The sequence below is a fragment of the Coregonus clupeaformis genome, chromosome 16, assembly GCF_020615455.1.
Source record: "Coregonus clupeaformis isolate EN_2021a chromosome 16, ASM2061545v1, whole genome shotgun sequence".
NCBI classification, from domain to species: Eukaryota; Metazoa; Chordata; class Actinopteri; order Salmoniformes; family Salmonidae; genus Coregonus; species Coregonus clupeaformis.
In genome coordinates this window covers 9,490,986-9,512,390 of record NC_059207.1, presented here as the reverse complement: position 1 = coordinate 9,512,390, position 21,405 = coordinate 9,490,986, and the positions used below count along the sequence as shown (strand labels likewise).

The following is a 21,405-nucleotide window of genomic DNA, read 5'->3' as shown; positions in this document are numbered from 1 at the left end:
GGATGGTTGTATCCCCCATATATATAACATTCTATTGGTTGCAAGAATTTTGTATAATAATATAAATTGAAAACTCTCTTAAGTTTGTTATTTATCTTTGTGTAGCATATGATTAATCAATCAAACACTCAATGTACATGCAAAAACACACATATTAAAAACAATTCCCCAAAATCTACCTGCAGTTGAGCATGCTGGGATAAAAGTTCATTTGTTATCATAACCTAAATAAAAAATAGAAGTGATGTGACTTCTCATTTAGTTTTGAGTCAGTACCACAAACATTTTAAAGTAACAATGACTTTTTATTGACCTTGAGTTCAACTTACTAGAAGTATTTGAGTTTTAAAAAAATGCCTTGGGGTTTACAGTGCATAGCTCTTAACACGTTGCCCATTGTTCTCAATCCCATCCAGAAGCTCAGCAGTCAGTCAATCTACATGTGCTTTTCCTGTGTATATGTCTATAGGCTTTTAAATTAGTTCAAATATTTCAAAACCCTCTTAATAAGAATAATACACTATCAAGTTATTGGGGTCTATTCATCCAATATTATCATGTCTTGAACTTTTTTTTTGCTATTTTGCCCTGGTGATCTTGAACATGGAAAATAGTCAAGCAACTGCAATTGGCATTCCTGCGATTATTTAAAAAAACAGATTTTGATAATTAATTTGAATTAGTTAAGACTAATAATTAACAGGTTTGGTAAAATATGTTTAATTATGCTACTGGGCGACTGCCACAGTTTTTCTAAGTATAGTCCACGTCGCTGAATGATAAAAAATGTGACATGATTTGGTAGGACTGACCTTTTTTAATAATGTTATTGTTTTTACACTGTCTATTTCTCTCTACAAATATTGGGACAATAAAAAAAATGCAATGCCAAATCAAATCCAAACTTTATTTAAATTGCATTCACAATACATTTGCGGATCTTTGTGTTGTATCATGAATGGAACACTAGCACATGAGCCCGGCAAAATGTATGTTTGAATTTAAAGAGTTCTAGCTTAAAAGAGTATGTTTTGTTACCTGTATGAAAAAATCAAAAATGCACTCACTACTGTAAGTCGCTCTTGATAAGAGCATCTGCTAAATGACAAAAATGTAAATGTATATACACAAACAAGTAAATCATTCGTTACAGACCCAATAAAACAAATATTTTAACTTTCCTCCAGTCTCAAAATGTAGCACCAATATTTATTACATAACGCAAGTAATGTAGCACCAATATTATTCACGTGCATGTAAACATTGTTTAAAATGGAAATGTTTGATTTAAATATATCCATAATACTACAACTTCCATACAGTAACAGTCTTAAATTAGCACCTAAACAATAATTTAATGTATCTCACAACAAATCATTCAAACCTTTCAGCACTCGAAACAAAATCATGCTTGTGAAGATCAAATCAAATCAAATTTCAAATCAAATGGAATGTTATTTGTCACATGCTTCGTCAACAGTGAAATGCTTACTACAGTATTTATTTCTCATCCATGACCTTTGTGTGACCTTTGTCTCTATCAACTTCTCACATTTATGCTTTCTAAAAATTGTGAATACTGTAATATGATATATTGTTTAAACCAGGAATATTCATAAAGTTTAAAGAAGAGAAATTAAAAATAAAGAAAAAAATTAAACGCTTTGCGGGACTCAGACCAATAAATATTGCAAACAATAATGTCTTCATATTTCATTGTCAGTCCATGTTGCTTGTTGTCTCGTTTTGCAAATCATCGTAGAGCTTCTTTGGTGGTGTTTCCTTTGTTAGTACCTGGGTAGATATAAGGAAAACACATCATGCCAGAAATCATTTGCAGTATTTTATTTTAAGGAGGTAAATCTTTGATTCCTTGTGTCCTCTCTCCTTGGTACTGAAGTTCCTCCTCTGAGGGGCCGGAACCTCAGGTCTTCTGCTACAAGGTGCTTTGAGAAGGATAGGATGAGTCGGGACACAAGGAATGAAGGACAGATTCACCCTCGGTGTAGTATTTCTGGTATACAGTAGTATTTTTTTGAGTATTCCCCAAAATGGACAAAAGACGGCACTCACGATGTAACAGTACACCCTGAAACCTGGACAGAGGTGCCGCTGTACTGAATACTACAACGGACAATATTATTGTCAAAGTTGGACTCTGGAACCTGGTGACCTGGGTTTACAGTGATCTGGAACAAACAGGCATAAAGTATAACGTTAGGAATCATTCACATCACATTGCTACAATAGGTTGAATTTGGACAGTAATATCAAACATGTTTATCAATAGCATACAGTATGAACAGGAAATAAACCTCCTTAGCTAATACTATAGAAGAAGAAAAAACGGTAACAAACCTTAAGGATATACTTCCCAGGCGTCACATCAGTAATGTCAATCCACTGACAGTCAATATCGGCATTATAGGTGTCATAGCATCCAGGACTCAAACCCTAAAACAATCAACCCAAGACAAAGAGATTCAACCAACGACCGGTTCAAAATAGCCTGGTCCCAGATCTCTTTGTGCTATCATGTCAACTCCTTGTCACTTGGCATGGGTTGACATGATAGCACAAGCAGATCTGGGACCAGGCTAGCTCAACAACACAAACAGATCTGGGACCAGGCTAGCACAACAACACAAACAGATCTGGGACCAGGCTAGCACAACAACACAAACAGATCTGGGACCAGGCTAGCACAACAACAATGAATAAAAATATACAATACATTATACTCCATTGAGCCCGATCCGGTTTTGTCTTTACTATTGAATGGTGAAAGCTCTCAGATGCAAACTAATGTTTATAGCCAGGCCTCTCTTCACACTGGGCACATTCAGTACGTCATTTCAACGCCTAGTTTTGGTTGAGTAGTCATCTAACGTAAATTCAACGTGAAATCAACAACAAATGTCACCATGTCATTGGATTTAGGTTAAAAGTTGGGTCAAAAAAATAATGATTCCCTTAAATTGATGACTTTTTTGCAAATCCAATCAGTTTTCCACGTTGATTCAACATCGTCACAGATTTATTTGGGTTTAAATGACGTGGAAACAATGTTGATTCCACCAGTTTTTTTTTTCTCCCATTGTGCTGTGTGATGGAAACACATATTGCATGCTGTGTAATGAGCTAGTATTATAGTGGAGCGTAAGGTGATGATCACAGGATTGCGCCACACATGTCACCCTATTCCCTACACGGTGCACTACTTTTGACCAGAGCCCTTTGGGACACGATAAAAAAGCAGTGCACTAAATAGGGAATAGGATGCAATGTGGGATACAGGCTACAGTAACAACAGACCTGCGTGTGAGACGTGCAGGCGAAGCGTCTGTAGTATCCAGGGTCACATGACGTGTCCTCCAGACAGAAGCTGGCCTTGTGTCCCTCGGCCACGCGTCTCTCGGAGCCTGTCTCCAGCAGCTCATACAGGCTGAACTCATCCATGCTGTGGAAGTGACTGGAATACATGGACCATATTCACATCAATGACCAGACCACAACAGACTCTCAATGCACCACTTTCAATGTTGGTATTGCAAGCGCGCTAATAGCCTAGATCTGTTGAGAGCACTCTCCACCATGCCCCATGCCTGTAAAACTGTACAGGCTAATAGAAGCCTGTCTTAAAGGGATAGTAACATCAACATCTATATTTTAGTATTTTTGTTCATTAGTCCACTGTTAATACAATTCCCCAAAATGTTGCATGTCAGCAGCCAAATTTTCAAGAAAGAGCACTTTCAGTACAGAGAAAAAACTGTGATGATGATGATGATGCGTTTTGAGTTGGATGTTTGAGTTGGATGTTTGCTCCAAAGATATTGAAAAGGTGGGACTATCTGTAGCCTACTGATGCAATGACAATAGACTTAAGTTTTATGCAAACTGAACCATTTTAATGTCGACCGCCACATCTTACAAATGTTCTATAAATCTGTCCTGCAGAGTGTGCTGTCCTTTGGTCTGATATGCGTGTTCGGAAACATGCGAGTGCAAGACCAAGTCAAGCTTCAGCACTTGATTAAGACGACGGGAAGGATAATTGGTATAGATCAAGAATCAGCCACAAAACTCATCCTTCTAAAACTTGAAAGCATTTTACAGGACAGTACTCATCCCCTTCACTCAAATTTCAATCACAGCAGCAGTCGGACAAGGGGAAAGAGACTTCTTTAAAAAAAAATGAAAACAGATAGATATGGGGACTGTTTTATTCCAACAGCCATTAGGCTGTATGATAGATCGTCTGTTGGTCCCTCCATTATACAGCAGATTGCACTTTCACTTTAAATGTCTAGCTATAGCCCTTTGTATGAATTATTTTGTGTAGTTTCTGTGTTTTCATGTTTTATGTACTGTCTTTTTTAAGCACATGACCAAATGAATTTCCCCCTGGTGGGATAATAAAGTTGATCTGAATCTTTAATCTGAATCTCTGAATATGAATATATGTATTTATCCATCTTTATGCATCCATGTCCATTACTCACTGATGGCAGCTGTGCCATTCCCAGGCGTAGCGAGGTTTGCTGGGCAGGAAGTCAGCAGTGCCCTGGTTCTTCACGCGCTGGGGGAACCGCAGCAGCACCCGGGTGTCGTAATCTGCCACGCCCTGAGCAGAACTGTCCCCGTCACAAAACATCTGGTCTTAGACATTCAAATAGTTCATATGGTAATGCACTTTCATTTATGCATCAATTCATTAATTTTTTTCAACTTTTCACATTCCAGGGACTCCAGTCCAATTAGTCCAATCATTCCTGACCCATATTCTTTATGATTAACTACTCCTAAATGTCCTTTTAGAACTCCTGAAAGGAAACTGGAGTCTGGCTCTATTGGTTACTACGTTTAATGAATATACAGTATATGCTACTATAGGCTTCTGATGGGTTTAACTACTGTGATACGTGGCAGAACCCTGACTGAGCGGTAACACTCAACACATACACACAACTTCCCACCGGAAACCAGCGGTTCAATCCCTGGTTTACCCTAACAACTTTCCTCTCCACAGCTATATCTCTCTTGTGTAATTTCTAATCCGTCTAATAAAAAGCTTGAATATACCTTAAACCACTGTAATCAGAGGCTTCTTTACATTGGAGTTCAGCACACACATACACGTCTAAAAGCTGAGTCATTTGAATATTGATGGCTGGACATTAAAAAGTAAAAACCAGTGGCTATATGCACTGAGTGGACAATACATTAAGAACACCCTTTTGCCCTCAGAACGGCCTCATTCATCGGGGCATGGACTCTACAAGGTGTTAAGCTGCATGTCCTTTGGGTGGTGGACCTATTGTTGATACACACGGGAAACTGTTGAGCGTGGAAAACCCAGCAGCGTTGCAGTTCTTGACACACTCAAACCGGTGCGCCTGGCACCTACTACCATACCCCGTTCAAAGGCACTTAAATATTTTTGTCTTACCCATTCACCCTTTGAATAGCACACACACACAATCCATGTCTCAATTGTCTCAAGGCTTAAAAATCCTTCTTTAACCCGTCTCCTCCCCTTCATCTACACTGACTGAAGTGGATTTAACAAGTGACATCAATAAGGGATATTAGCTTTCACCTGGATTCACCTGGTCAGTCTGTCATGGAAAGAGAAGGTGTTCTTAATGTTTTGTACACTCAGTGTAGATTGGAATGTCACTGCCGTATGAGAATACCTTGCGAGGCAACCTTCCTCAGCTGCACATCTCAGATTGTACATGGGCGACCTCTGGACATAGGAGGAAACTTGAATATAGTATGGGTCTGGCACCAAGTCAGGGAGACCTGTCGATCATGTAACAAATGCAATATTATTAAGTAGCCTTATGCATGCTGTTAAAAAAATGAATTGGAATAAAATGCCATACAAATGTGAAGAAAAAAATCAATTTAAAAAAGTGAATTACTGGAAGGGAAATATTGCACTTACCTCCATGTTGATGATAACTTGTGCCATAACCATGTGGCTCAGTGCTTCTGGCTCTAGGTCTGTAGTAAGCATCATAATAATTATAGTAGGGATTATAGGGATTGTAACCAATGGATTTATAGGGGTTGTTCGGGTCATCTCCAACCATCATATTCTCTCTTCTCAAATTGGTCAGTGGTGGAGAGTTAGTGGATGTGGGTTTGTCTTCGGTGGGATTTGATCCATCGCCTGCATCATGACCAGGTCTTGAAGCAGTCTCCCGGCTCTCTTGGGGTCTTTCATACCTAATCACCCCATTGGGATGTCGACGCGTTGTGCGTAAATGCGCACCCGGCGCTGGCCGCCTTGGAGAGCCTCTTGGCGCGGGGTATCTGTGCACGTTCGTCTCTTCAGCCGTCTCATTATTGTTGCTAACGACAACTATGGGATTCCGTTGAGCTGAACCAGTTTTTCGGTCTCTTCGGCCCGATGGCTGATATTCGGAACCGTGGCTGAGTATACTAAACACCTGGCCGTTTTGTTGCCATTGCATTCTCTGCCTTAAAGCTGCTGATGGCGAGGCATCCTGTGTAAGAACTGTTTGCAATATACAACTGAGGATGCATAGCTGTGTCAACGACAATAAACAGGCTTCAAAGCCAAGACCCCTCATTATCCTAATCAAATAAACTAATATTAATGAGGTGAATGATATATCCACATGCGAAATACAAAATAAAATATAATTTGTTAGGAAGCAGAATTTGGAGAATGTTTTCTCACTAACCGAGCAGAATCAAATTTAGGCCTATAGTGAGAGGAACTATTTCTCAGGCAATCTCGCATCTTGAACGCGCAAGACAGTTTGTGGAGTGTGAAGGAGGGGTGTGAGTTTTAACGTTTCAGAAACAGTTACACAAGTGATACCGGCATGCGCGCTGCCGAGGAAGTGGAAGTGGTTGGCATTAGCACGGGCACGTCACGTGCAATGAATTCTTATTAAATCAAATCAAAATGTATTTGTCACACGCCGGATACAACAGGTGTAGACCTTACCGTGAAATGCTTACTTACAAGCCCTTAACCAACAATGCAGTTCAAGAAATTGAGTTAAGAAAATATTTACTAAATAAACTACAGTAAAAAATAAAATAAAAAGTAAGACAATACAATTACATAACAATAAGGAGGTTATATACAGGCGGTACCAGTACCGAGTCAATGTGCGGGGGAACAGGTTAATCGACGTAATTTGGACATATAGGTAGGTGTAAGTCGCTCTGGATAAGAGCGTCTGCTAAATGACTAAAATGTAAAATGTAAAATGGGTAAAGTGACTCTGCATGGATAATAAACAACGAGTAGCAGCATTGTAAAAACAAGGGGGGGGGGCAATCTTAATAGTCTGGATGGCCATTTTATTAATTGTTCAGCCGTCTTATAGCTTGGGGGTAGAAGCTGTTAAGGAGCCTTTTGGACCTAGACCTGGCGCTCCGGTACCGCTTGCAGTGCGGTAGCAGAGAGAACAGTCTATGACTTGGGTGACTGGAGTCTTTGACCATTTTTTGGGACTTCCTCTGACATTAAGGGTGTCAGTGGTGCAAGATAAGTCCGGTTTTATAATACAAGTATAGCCTTACAATAAATGTTGTTCCGCCTATTCACAGGCAACAAAAATTCTCTACATTATGAAAAATAGTAGTTTTGCTTTTCAGATATTTCAGAAGATTTTGTAGTACATTTTGAAAGACAATACATAGTCTGTTTTTAGGTGAAAGAGGATTGATCAAAATCAGCTTGAGCTCTGAGAATTGTTGTTGACTTATGTAAGATTTGTTTCTTTGTTCTCGCTCTCTCAATACCTTTCACCCTTTTTTAGTCAGATATAATTAGTGGTGTTCCCTCACTCACACAGTAGTTTTTGGCTGCCCTTCATGGTGAGCTGATTTCCAAACCTTGATGGTTATGCGTTGTCTTCCTTTGCTTTATTGATCTTGTAGGCCTGTGACACTTTTGCTCCTATAGCAACAAATTACCTTCTCTTAGTCCTTGATACAATTTTAAATAAACGATTCAGTAGGCTAAGTATCATTCGTGAGAAAGTAGGCTATTTTCTAATAGACTGTTCTGGTAACTTCTATAGCCTTTATTTCATAGTTCTCATTTCTAACCCCTACTGAGAAGCTCGGGATGCTTTAACATCCTGAAATTGAGGCACTTAGTAGAAAATTCCACTTTTAGAGGTTATCCCCCTTTTAGAGGTTATCCCCCTTGAAGAGGTTATCCCCGTTTTAGAGGTTACCCCCGTGTTAGAGGTAACCCCCATTTTAGAGGTTATCCCCGTTTTAGAGATTACCCCCGTTTTAGAGTTTACCCCCGTTTTAGAGAATTACCCCCGTTTTAGAGTTTATCCCCATTTTAGAGGTTTACCCCCCATAACAAGAGAACATGGCTGCCACAGTACCAGTACTGTTCAGTACATGGTGGATATTCTGAGTCTTACACTATTGACTACTAACCAATCCATATTATCTGCAATCTCAACCATTGGCTTTGCACAAACTTACATTAATTATTTCATTTGCATACCCGGTCTGAATGGACATTTAGAGGTCATATCTCTCTATTTGTGCTACTTGTTGATTCATTCAATTGGGTAACACAACATATCTACATACACTGATACACACCGGAAACTGTTGAGCGTGACAAACCCAGAAGCTTTGCAGTTCTTGACACCAACCGGCGTGCCTGGCAACTGCAGTGCATTCGGAAAGTATTCAGACCCCTTCACCTTTTCCACATTTTGTTACATAACAGCCTTATTTTAAAATTGATTAAATTGTTTTTCCCCCTCATCAATCTACTGACAATACCCGATAATGACAAAGCAAAAACAGGTTTTTAGATTTTTTTGTTCAAATGTATACAAATAAAAAAACTGTATTCAGATCTCTATGTTGAAGCACCTTTGGCCGCGATTACAGCCTTGAGTCTTCATGGGTATGACGCTACAAGCTTGGCACACCTGTATTTGGGTAGTTTCTCCCATTCTTCTCTGCAGATCCTCTCAAGCTCTGTCAGGTTGGATGGGGAGCATTGCTGCACAGCTATTTTACAGGTCTCTCCAGAGATGGTAGATCGGGTTCAAGTCCGGGCTCTGGCTGGGCCACTCAAGGACATTCAGAGACTTGTCCCGAAGCCACTCCTGCGTTGTCTTGGCTGTGTGCTTAGGGTCGTTGTCCTGTTGGAAGGTGAACCTTCGCCCCAGTCTGAGGTCCTGAGTGCTCAGGAGCAGGTTTTCATCAAGGACCTCTCTGTACTTTCCCTCAATCCTGAAAAGTGTCCCAGTCCCTGCCGCTGAAAAACATCCGCACAGCAGGATGCTGCCACCACCATGCTTCACCGTAGGGATGGTATTGGCCAGCTGATGAGCGGTGCCTGGTTTCCTCCAGACGTGACGCTTGGCATTCAGGCCAAAAAGTTCAATCTTGACCAGAAAATCTTTCTCATGGTCTGAGAGTCTTTAGGTGCCTTTTGGCAAACTACAAGCGGGCAGTCATGTGCCTTTTACTGAGGAGTGGTTTCCATCTGGCCACTACCAGAAGGCCTGATTGGTGGAGTGCTGCAGAGATGGTTGTCCTTCTGGAAGGTTCTCAAACCTCCACAGAGGAACTCTGGAGCTCTGTCAGAGTGACCATCGGGTTCTTGGTCACCTCCCTGACCAAGGCCCTTCTCCCCCGATTGCTTAGTTTGGCCGGGCGACCAGCTCTAGGAAGAGTCTTGGTGGTTCCAAACTTCTTCGATTTAAGAATGATGGAGGCCACTGTGTTCTTGGGGACCTTCATTTCTAGAAACCTGTTTTCGCTTTGTCGTTATGGGGAATTGTGTGTAGACTGATGAGGAAAACTAATTATTTAATCAATTTTAGAATAAGGCTGTAACGTAACAAAATGTGGAAAAGGTGAAGGGGGTCTGAATACTTTCCGAATGCACTGTACTACCATACCCCGTTTAAAGGCACTTAAATATTTTGTCTTGCCCACTCAACCTCTGAATGGCAGACATACACAATCCATGTTTTAAGGCTTAAAAATCCTTCTTTAACCTGTCTCCTCTCCTTCACCTACACTGATTGAAGTGGATTTAAACACGTGACATCAATAAAGGACCTTACATAGCTTTCACCTGGATTTTTAATGTTTTGTATCCTCAGTGTATATTGCTGATGTAAGACAGGATGCAGTTTTCAATACCTTACATGCAGATAAAAACATCAACACAAACGACAGTGTCCATGTTCCTATTAAAGTGGACCTACTGACCGCACTAAATAAGACCACTACATGGAATAAATCTTCCCCCAAAATCAGAACCTGCAGTAGCCCATTTTAAGAGTTCTACCATGCCTCTGCACTTAACAAAAAAAAGTGAGACGACTGAACAAGACGCGTTTTATAGCATCTGCGTAAAGATCAAAGGGAACCAACTTTATCGTATGTTAGGCATTTCCTTCTAAATATACAAGGTAGCCGGGTCTCATTTCAATGAGTTGCAGGTGTCCCACATTCAGCCCCAACACTTTAATCACCTTCTATAATGAGGCAGCTCTCCTTCTGGGCCCGCGGGCGGCCTGTCTCTTACAGGACACATAAAGTCAATGGAAAACTGACACAATGGGAATGCTTTTACCATTATCAGTGCCTGTAAAACATTTGTGAGGACTTTGTACAATAAAGAATAAAGGCGTACACCTCGCTCGTCCATTTTATGAAATTGAAAACCTTTCAAATTAAAAGCTAAAAGCTGGACATAATGATGATAGTTATGAGGTGTCGATGGTGCTTTAAGGAGATTACAGTGCATTGGGAATATATTCAGACCCCTTGACATTTTCCACATTTTGTTACGTTACAGCCTTATTCAAAAATTTATTAATTCGTTTTTTCCTCTAATCAATCTACACACAATACCCCATAATGACAAAGCAAAAACAGATTTTTAGAAATGTTTGCTAATCTATCAACAAAAGAAAATACTGAAATATGACATTTACATAGGTATTCAGACTCTTTACTCAGTACTTTGTTGAAGCACCTTTGGCAGCTATTACAGCCTCAAGTCTTCTTGGGTATGATGCTACAAGCTTGGCACACCTGTATTTGGGTAGTTTCTCCCATTCTTCTCTGCAGATCCTCTCAAGCTCTGTCAGGTTGAATGGGGAGCATTGCTGCACAACTATTCTCAGGTCTCTCCAGAGATGTTTGATCAGGTTCAAGTCCGGGCTCTGGCTGGGCCACTCAAGGACATTCAGAATTGTCTTGGCTGTGTGCTTAGGGTCATTGTCCTGTTGGAAGGTGAACCTTAGCCCCAGTCTGAGGTCCTGAGCGCTCTGGAGCAGGTTTTCATCAAGGATCTCTCTGTACTTTGCTCTGTTCACCTCCCTGACCAAGGCCCTTCTCCCGGATTGCTCAGTTTGACTGGGCGGCCAGCTCTAGGAAGAGTCTTGGTGGTTCCAAACTTCTTCCATTTAAGAATGATGGAGGCCACTGTGTTCTTGGGGACTTTCAATGCTGCAGACATTTTTTGGTACCCTTCCCCAGATCTGTGCCTCGACACAATCCTGTCTCGGAGCTCTACGGACAATTCCTTCGATCTCATGGCTTGTTTTTTGCTCTGACATGCACTGTCAACTGTGGGAACTTATATAGACAGGTGTGTGCCTTTCGAAATCATGTCCAATCAATTGAATTTACCACAGGTGGACTCCAATCAAGTTGTAGAAACATCTCCAGGATGATCAATGGAAACACGATGCACCTGAGCTCAATTTCGAGTCTCATAGCAAAGGGTCTGAATACTAATGTAAAAAAGCTATTTCTGTTTTTTATTTTTAATAATTTTGCAAAAATGTCTAAAACCCTGTTTTCGCTTTGTCATTATGGGGTATTGTGTGTAGATTTCTGAGGATTTTTAGAATAAGTCTGTAACATAAGAATCCATTTTAGAATAGGTCTGTAACGTAAGAAAATGTGGAAAAAGTCAAGGGGTCTGAATACTTTCTGAAGGCACTGTAAGTGCATGATGATCAGCAACACTTCTGGCTGGTAGTGCTGAACCATTCACCAATTATTTTTCAGTTTTTAAACCACAAATTGACCAATGTAGGTTCAATTATTTGAATTCCATTTCATTCATTTTTTTTCTGTGAGCTCAGTGCCCACATTGCACAGTTTCTCTAGAGATAGATCAGATGAAGCCCGAACTGTGCGATGTAGTCGGGAGTTGTAGTTTCCAACAGGCCGAATTAACTACAATGACAATAATCCATTTCGCGTCTACTTATCTGTCTGTTTCTTTACAGTAAGAGACAGAAAACTGCAGATAGAGAGGGATACAGGAACACAGAAGAATGCTGATAGAGAGGAATACAGTAAAAGAGACAGAAGAATGTCGATAGAGAGGGATACAGTAAATGAGACAGAAGAATGCCGATAGAGAGGGATACAGTAAATGAGACAGAAGAATGCCGATAGAGAGGGATACAGTAAGACAGAAGAATGCCGATAGAGAGGGATACAGGAAGACAGAAGAATGCCGATAGAGAGGGATACAGTAAGAGACAGAAGAATGCTGATAGAGAGGGATACAGTAAAAGAGACAGAAGAATGCCGATAGAGAGGGATACAGTAAATGAGACAGAAGAATGCCGATAGAGAGGGATACAGTAAATGAGACAGAAGAATGCTGATAGAGAGGGATACAGTAAGACAGAAGAATGCTGATACAGAGGGATACAGTAAGAGACAGAATAATGCTGATACAGAGGGATACAGTAAGACATAAGAATGCCGATAGAGAGGGATACAGTAAGACAGAAGAATGCCGATAGAGAGGGATACAGTAAGAGACAGAAGAATGCTGATACAGAGGGATACAGTAAGACATAAGAATGCCGATAGAGAGGGATACAGTAAGACAGAAGAATGCCGATAGAGAGGGATACAGTAAGAGACAGAAGAATGCTGATAGAGAGGGATACAGTAAAAGACATAGAAGAATGCCGATAGAGAGGGATACAGTAAATGAGACAGAAGAATGCCGATAGAGAGGGATACAGTAAATGAGACAGAAGAATGCTGATAGAGAGGGATACAGTAAAACAGAAGAATGCTGTTACAGAGGGATACAGTAAGAGACAGAATAATGCTGATACAGAGGGATACAGTAAGACATAAGAATGCCGATAGAGAGGGATACAGTAAGACAGAAGAATGCCGATAGAGAGGGATACAGTAAGAGACAGAAGAATGCTGATACAGAGGGATACAGTAAGACATAAGAATGCAGATAGAGAGGGATACAGTAAGACAGAAGAATGCCGATAGAGAGGGATACAGTAAGAGACAGAAGAATGCTGATAGAGAGGGATACAGTAAGACAGAAGAATGCCGATAGAGAGGGATACAGTAAATGAGACAGAAGAATGCCGATAGAGAGGGATACAGTAAATGAGACAAAAGAATGCTGATAGAGAGGGATACAGTAAGACAGAAGAATGCTGATACAGAGGGATACAGTAAATGAGACAGAAGAATGCCGATAGAGAGGGATACAGCAAGACAGAAGAATGCCGATAGAGAGGGATACAGTAAGAGAGAAGAATGCCGATAGAGAGGGATACAGTAAGAGACAGAAGAATGCCGATAGAGAGGGATACAGTAAGACAGAAGAATGCAGATAGAGAGGGATACAGTAAGACATAAGAATGCAGACAGAGAGGGATACAGTAAATGAGACAGAAGAATGCAGATAGAGAGGGATACAGTAAATGAGACAGAAGAATGCAGATAGAGAGGGATACAGTAAGACAGAAGAATGCCGATAGAGAGGGATACAGTAAGACAGAAGAATGCCGATAGAGAGGGATACAGTAAATGAGACAGAAGAATGCAGATAGAGAGGGATACAGTAAGACAGAAGAATGCCGATAGAGAGGGATACAGTAAGACAGAAGAATGCCGATAGAGAGGGATACAGTAAGAGACAGAAGAATGCCGATAGAGAGGGATACAGTAAGACATAAGAATGCCGATAGAGAGGGATACAGTAAGACAGAAGAATGCCGATAGAGAGGGATACAGTAAGAGACAGAAGAATGCAGATAGAGAGGGATACAGTAAGACAGAAGAATGCCGATAGAGAGGGATACAGTAAGACAGAAGAATGCCGATAGAGAGGGATACAGTAAATGAGACAGAAGAATGCCGATAGAGAGGGATACAGTAAGACAGAAGAATGCCGATAGAGAGGGATACAGTAAATGAGACAGAAGAATGCCGATAGAGAGGGATACAGTAAGACAGAAGAATGCCGATAGAGAGGGATACAGTAAATGAGACAGAAGAATGCAGATAGAGAGGGATACAGTAAATAAGACAGAAGAATGCCGATAGAGAGGGATACAGTAAGACAGAAGAATGCCGATAGAGAGGGATACAGTAAATGAGACAGAAGAATGCCGATAGAGAGGGATACAGTAAATGAGACAGAAGAATGCCGATAGAGAGGGATACAGTAAGACAGAAGAATGCCGATAGAGAGGGATACAGTAAATGAGACAGAAGAATGCCGATAGAGAGGGATACAGTAAGACAGAAGAATGCCGATAGAGAGGGATACAGTAAGACAGAAGAATGCCGATAGAGAGGGATACAGTAAATGAGACAGAAGAATGCTGATAGAGAGGGATAGAGTAAGACAGATGAATGCCAATAGAGAGGGATACAGTAAGACATAAGAATGCCGATAGAGAGGGATACAGTAAGACAGAAGAATGCCGATAGAGAGGGATACAGTAAGACATAAGAATGACGATAGAGAGGGATACAGTAAATGAGACAGAAGAATGCCGATAGAGAGGGATACAGTAAATGAGACAGAAGAATGCCGATAGAGAGGGATACAGTAAGACAGAAGAATGCTGATAGAGAGGGATACAGGAAGACAGAAGAATGCCGATAGAGAGGGATACAGTAAGACAGAAGAATGCCGATAGAGAGGGATACAGTAAGAGACAGAATAATGCTGATATAGAGGGATACAGTAAGACATAAGAATGCCGATAGAGAGGGATACAGTAAGACAGAAGAATGCCGATAGAGAGGGATACAGTAAGAGACAGAAGAATGCTGATACAGAGGGATACAGTAAGACATAAGAATGCCGATAGAGAGGGATACAGTAAGACAGAAGAATGCCGATAGAGAGGGATACAGTAAGAGACAGAAGAATGCTGATACAGAGGGATACAGTAAGACATAAGAATGCCGATAGAGAGGGATACAGTAAGACAGAAGAATGCAGATAGAGAGGGATACAGTAAGAGACAGAAGAATGCTGATACAGAGGGATACAGTAAGACATAAGAATGCAGATAGAGAGGGATACAGTAAAAGAGACAGAATAATGCAGATAGAGAGGGATACAGTAAGACAGAAGAATGCAGATAGAGAGGGATACAGTAAGAGACAGAAGAATGCCGATAGAGAGGGATACAGTAAGACATAAGAATGCCGATAGAGAGGGATACAGTAAGAGACAGAAGAATGCAGATAGAGAGGGATACAGTAAGAGACAGAAGAATGCAGATAGAGAGGGATACAGGGAAAGAGAGCAGTTGCTTTGCTAAGTCTCTCTACCTGAAAATACATGATCTAAATGATGGATAGTTGGTATTCAGCAGCTATAAAAGTATACCTTATTTACTTTGAAGAACTACTAAAATAGTGATTTAGTCAGACAGCATAGGCAGCAGCTCCATAGAGATGAGATGATGACTTGGAATGAAATAATAAAGTCATCATATAAAATAAATGTAATAATAACAAAAATATTAATTAAAGTAAAGTAATGTGAGTAAAGGATGGTTAACAACTGATAAGCAGTAATGGCCAGTCACTACCATATTGGGACTTTTATTAATTGTTTTATTCTGTGTTGTTACGGCATTCAACCCACATAATGCATAGCGCATTTAATCTTTTAAAGAATGATCGAAACCGAAAACTGTGATTATTTTTAAATCATCGAAACAAAACCGAACTGACCTCAAAAAGGACAAATCGCTCAGCACTACTGTCTGGAGAAGTATTGACGTGTATTATGATCAACAACACCTCTATATGGAGAAGTATTGATAGTACGTGTCTTCCCTGACTCAAGGCTAAACTTTAAAATCAAAGAGCTATTTCGCTGACATTAATGTCGTTTTTTATACTGGCTGATTTCCTATAAAAACGTACCTGTCTCCCTGTGACCACATCAGACAGGGGCGGATTTGCCTGAAATGCCAGATGGACTGGTCCATTTTTAGGCTAATGGGCGTGTCTAACTAGTTGTTGTTTTTTCGCAGAATTATCTGTTTTATATTTTGGGTCTCAAGGAATATAATGGGCCGGTGTGATGGCCTCGAATTAAAAAAAGGGCCCGCTGTGGGGGCCAATGTGTGAGAAATGCCAGAGACGATTTCCAGTCCCAGTCAGCCCCTGACATCAGCATCAGACTGCTTTATTCACATGGAAAACTCAGGTTCTCCAAGTAAGAAACAACCGGCCGCTACAATGAATCACTCAACCACATCAGCTCCTGATCCCTGTGACCAGTAGTCAGAAGTCAGGGATCTCTTATTCCATGTTGGTTAAACGACTTGGAAACCAGGGGCGCAACTTTGGTTTTAGAAGTGGGGGGGACGACATACATATATATATATATATATTTTTTATCCAGTTGGATAAACACTCCACACAACCTACCCGACCACTCGGAGGCGTCCGCATGGTCCTAAAGCACACCACTGCCTCGTTTTTGTATCACATTCCAATAATAAAACTGGGGGGGACAAAAATGCAATTTCAGAATGTGGGGGGGGACATGTCCCCCATCCCCAGTGAAAGTTGTGCCCCTGGTGGAAACAAAATTGATTCAACCAGTGTGTGCCCAGTGGGAGGTCTTTCCGGGCTACCCCAGTGAAACCCCATCCACTTCGGCGCCTTATGGTTATAGGTGTTGTGAAACAGACCCACAGAACCCATCAGCATCCATAATGTAGATCAAACACACGTTTGAAGGTAAGCGGTGTACTGTGGACACGCTGCGGTATCACAGTATACTTTAGATAACTATTCCCTGGTCATGGACTCCCTTGGCTTTCCTTGCCCTAAGTCTTTTTATAAAAATAAATACGACCGGGGGAACTAAGGATAAGGAAAATATCCAAGATGGGAGAACACAAAGCAGAGCACAAACACAAAACACAACAGAAGAGAAGAGAAGAGAACAGTCCACAACACAACACAACAGAAGAGAACAAGAGAGAACAGAACACAACAGAACACAACAGAAGAGAACAGAAGAGAACAGAAGACAACAGAACACAAACCATAAAACTACAACCAAGAGAACATTCTGGTCTTTCATTGCACTATGCTGGTTCAGAGTCAGACCAATCCCCATTAACATGGGGAGCCATACAGTTTAGATGAATATATCAGATTGGGTAATCTACCCAGGTCATAAGTATTGAGGTGAAACCTGGATCCAATAAGTGTATATCTCATCATGGCTACCATATTCATTACCTCTAGCTCCAGAAGCACACATGGCTACCCTATTCATTTAACCATTACCTCTAGCTCCAGAGGAACACAAGGCTACCCTATTCATTTAACCATTACCTCTAGCTCCAGAGGAACACAAGGCTACCCTATTCATTTAACCATTACCTCTAGCTCCAGAAGAACACATGGCTACCCTATTCATTTAACCATTACCTCTAGCTCCAGAAGAACACATGGCTACCCTATTCATTTAACCATTACCTCTAGCTCCAGAGGAACACATGGCTACCCTATTCATTTAACCATTACCTCTAGCTCCAGAGGAACACATGGCTACCCTATTCATTTAACCATTACCTCTAGCTCCAGAAGAACACATGGCTACCCTATTCATTTAACCATTACCTCTAGCTCCAGAGGATCACATGGCTACCCTATTCATTTAACCATTACCTCTAGCTCCAGAAGAACACAGCTATTTGTTTGTAGCTTACGTGGCTCCCACCACGTGCAGGCTTCTGGCCAATGGATCATCAAAGGGCATTATTGTCCGATAAAAGAGCAGGAGAAGTTTCCTAGTCCTGTGGAGCAACACAAATAGCCCCCTGATGTTTTGTAGGGCTGCTGTACCTAATGCCAATGGTGCATTTGGTACAGTAGCTTACATAACATCATTTAACTCTGTACTATTACTAAATGGGGGAAAAAAGAACAGAAAATGTTGTTTCATTGGGATTTTGCCAATATATGAATACATTTATATTTAATGAGTTGCTTTGAAATGTACTTTCTGAAAATACAAAAAGAGTTAGTGAAATAGTAAAGTTGCTGGTAGTTACTGTATGAGATACCATTCATAGTAACAGAAGTAGAGCTAGTCAGATCACATAAGGAGGTGGACTGTCTTATATAATGCTATTGTCTGCTCTTGAATGTGGACGTGCAGCAGAGAATCCACGTTGAGAAAACAACATTTTTTAATGCCAGGCATTTTGAGACATAAAATGGCCATGAGAAAGAAGAGTAGTGGTTTCAACAACAATTACAGGTTTGGGGTGGAAGAGTGAAGAAGAGTGAAGATCAAATTGTTCTGAAACCTAGGCAGAGAGCCACTCTTATGAAAGCATCTGTCACGTAAACACATTTTTGTTGTGGATTCCCCAGAGAGAATTATAGAGGCCGTTGTTTTCTGGCTATGTGAAAACAGCGGACAAAACATTATGAACACCTTCCTAATATTGAGTTGCACCGCTTTTTGCCTCCAGAAAAGCCTAAAATCGTCGGTGCATGGACACTACAAGGTGTCGAAAGCATTCTACAGTGATGCTGGCCCATGTTGACTCCAAAGTTTCCTACAGTTGTGTCAAGTTGGCTGGATGTCCTTTGGGTGGTGGACCATTCTTGATACACACAGGAAACTGTTGAGAGTGAAAAACCCAGCAGCGTTGCAATTCCTGACACACTCAAACCGGTGCGCCTGGCACCTACTACCATACTCTGTTTAAAGGCACTTCAATATTTTGTCTTGCCCACTCAACCTCTGAATGGCACACATACACAATCCATGTCTCAATTGCCTCAAGGCTTAAACATCCTTCTTTAACCTGTCTCCGCCCCTTCATCTATACTGATTGAAGTGGATTTAACAAATGACATCAATAAGGGATCATAGCTTTCACCTGGATTGACCTGGTCAGTCTATGTCATGGAAAGAGCAGATGTTCATAATGTTTTGTACACTCAGTGTATATCTACAACACATCCCGTTGCCACATCAGATGGACAAAGAGGCACTCAGGTAGTCCATTTGACTCAATGGTTGTGATAAGTGATATTTTTGTGATGCGACACAAATTTATTTTACACAATTGATTTTACACAACCATCGTGTGGTGTCTCCACAACAGTTGTGTAAATATTTTTGTGCAAATTTTGTCAAATGCGTTGTACATCAGTTGTACAAACTGAGTGTGTGCGGGGCTTATTTTGGGGACATCTGATTACCAACACTTCTTATGTTCTTATAGTGCTGACATGATAATATAATCCATCAGATGTATAACAATCTGGCATAAATAATCTGGCATAAATATCAATACATTTTTAGTGTATTGGATAACAATAATAACTTACAGTGCCTTCAGAAAGTAATTTTTGTTGTGTTACAGCCTGTCACGACTTCCTCCGAAGCTGCCTCCTCTCCTTGTTCGGGCAGGCTTCGGCGTTCGTCGTCACCGGCCTTCTAGCCACTGCCGCTCCTCATCTCATCATTCCATTTGTTTTGTCTTGTTTATTACACACACCTGGTTTCATATCCCCTCATCAGTACCTGTATAAGTGTTCCCTCTGCCCCCTTGTCTTTGTGTGTGATTGTTTACTGTGGAGGTGACTATAGCTTGGTAGAGCTATATTGTATTTGGTAATTTGTCATTCTGGGTTACACTGCGCAAGTCCATGGAGTTTAGTGAACATCAAGGCAGACAAGGTGAATGTTTTTTTTTTTTCAACGTTCTGATTGGCCAAAGTTGTCAAGCCTCCAACCGGCCTCCGCAGTGCACATGTGCAGCCTACAGTTCTTCATCGTTCTCGCCACCGCCAGAGAGAAGACAGGGAAGAAACCACCATTTACTTCTAGTCCAGCGTTTCCCAAACTCGGTCTTTGGGACCCCAAGGGGTGCACGTTTTGGTTTTTGCCCTAACACTACACAGCTGATTCAAATTATCAAAGGTTGATGATTAGTAAATTATTTGAATCAGATGTGTAGTGCTAGGGCAAAAAAACAAATCTGCACCCCTTGGGGTCCCGAGGACCGAGTTTGGGAAAACCTGCTCTAGGCTGCTATAGCCTACATATTTATTTGTTTTGTCGTTCTATCGTTTTTCATGGTAATTAAATATAATTTATTTAGAATTGATCAGAATACATTTTCCAGAAATAGTTTTACTGTGTATTCTCAAATTGAAAAAGGTGAGGGAGTGCCGCTCCTCCATGCTCCTGCAGCACGACACCCCAGATGGCAAGACTTGAAAATGGCTGTCTAGCAATGATTACTGGGAGTTTATACATAGATTGTGCGACTCTCTTTATTTATTTTTATTTTTTTATAGCTTACAGTTTATTCTCCGTTAGTCAGCAACTCTACACTAAATAATGTTCTCTGGGTGTGCACCAGCTCATGCTTTTTGTGGAATAAGTCAAGGGGTATGAATACAATCTGAAGGCGCTGTATACCCTTTATAGGTGAAGCCCCTTCGGTTGTAAACGTTAGGCCCTCTGTGTTTTGTCAATCATGTGACATGCCTGGATTTTTAACCTTTATTTAATGCTTTTTCATCAAACTGTCCCCTCTTTCTTTTTATGTCAGATGGTCAGGCACCATCCCCAGACAACTGCGCAAAACACAGAGCCCTACGTGAAAAAAAAAATATGACAGTATATTGTACTGTTGTGTCATCGCTCCATCCGTGTGATTTAGGCTACTCTCCATAGTAAAGATAATGCTGCCCCCTGTTGTTAGTCCTAATAATAATGTCTATATGAAAGGAATACAAAAGGAATACAAGTTAAGCATTATATATACCTTCTGAATTATAGTTGCGCTGTATAGTAGTCTCAGGTTGTAGCTCAATGTTAAATTCAAATCTTCCTACCATCACATCTAAGCCAATTCGTATGGAACGCCATTTGGGTCTTGCAGTGTCAAAAAAAAGATTGGCCTCAAATAACACTATTTGACCGCGTCAAATAACTATGGAAAGCCGTTTGGGTCTTCGCTTGTCAAAAAAGATACACATCAAATAACACAATTTGACGCGTCAAATAAGCTTGTTGACCAATCAGTACCTGAATATGAC

General features: G+C 40.8%; 1 protein-coding gene across 1 annotated transcript; it reads right to left on the bottom strand.

Annotated features, from left to right (window-relative positions):
• Positions 1–893: 893 nt before the first annotated feature.
• On the bottom strand, positions 894–6,839 carry LOC121584349 (protein-lysine 6-oxidase). Its single transcript, XM_041900182.2, has 7 exons — positions 5,954–6,839; positions 5,700–5,808; positions 4,506–4,637; positions 3,316–3,472; positions 2,359–2,454; positions 2,074–2,189; positions 894–1,794 (listed from the first exon to the last, which is right to left on the bottom strand). Exons 1-7 carry the CDS (start codon positions 6,603–6,605, stop codon positions 1,788–1,790), a joined length of 1,269 nt encoding a protein of 422 aa, XP_041756116.1. The 5' UTR covers positions 6,606–6,839; the 3' UTR covers positions 894–1,787.
• Between the last annotated feature and the right edge of the window lie 14,566 nt (positions 6,840–21,405).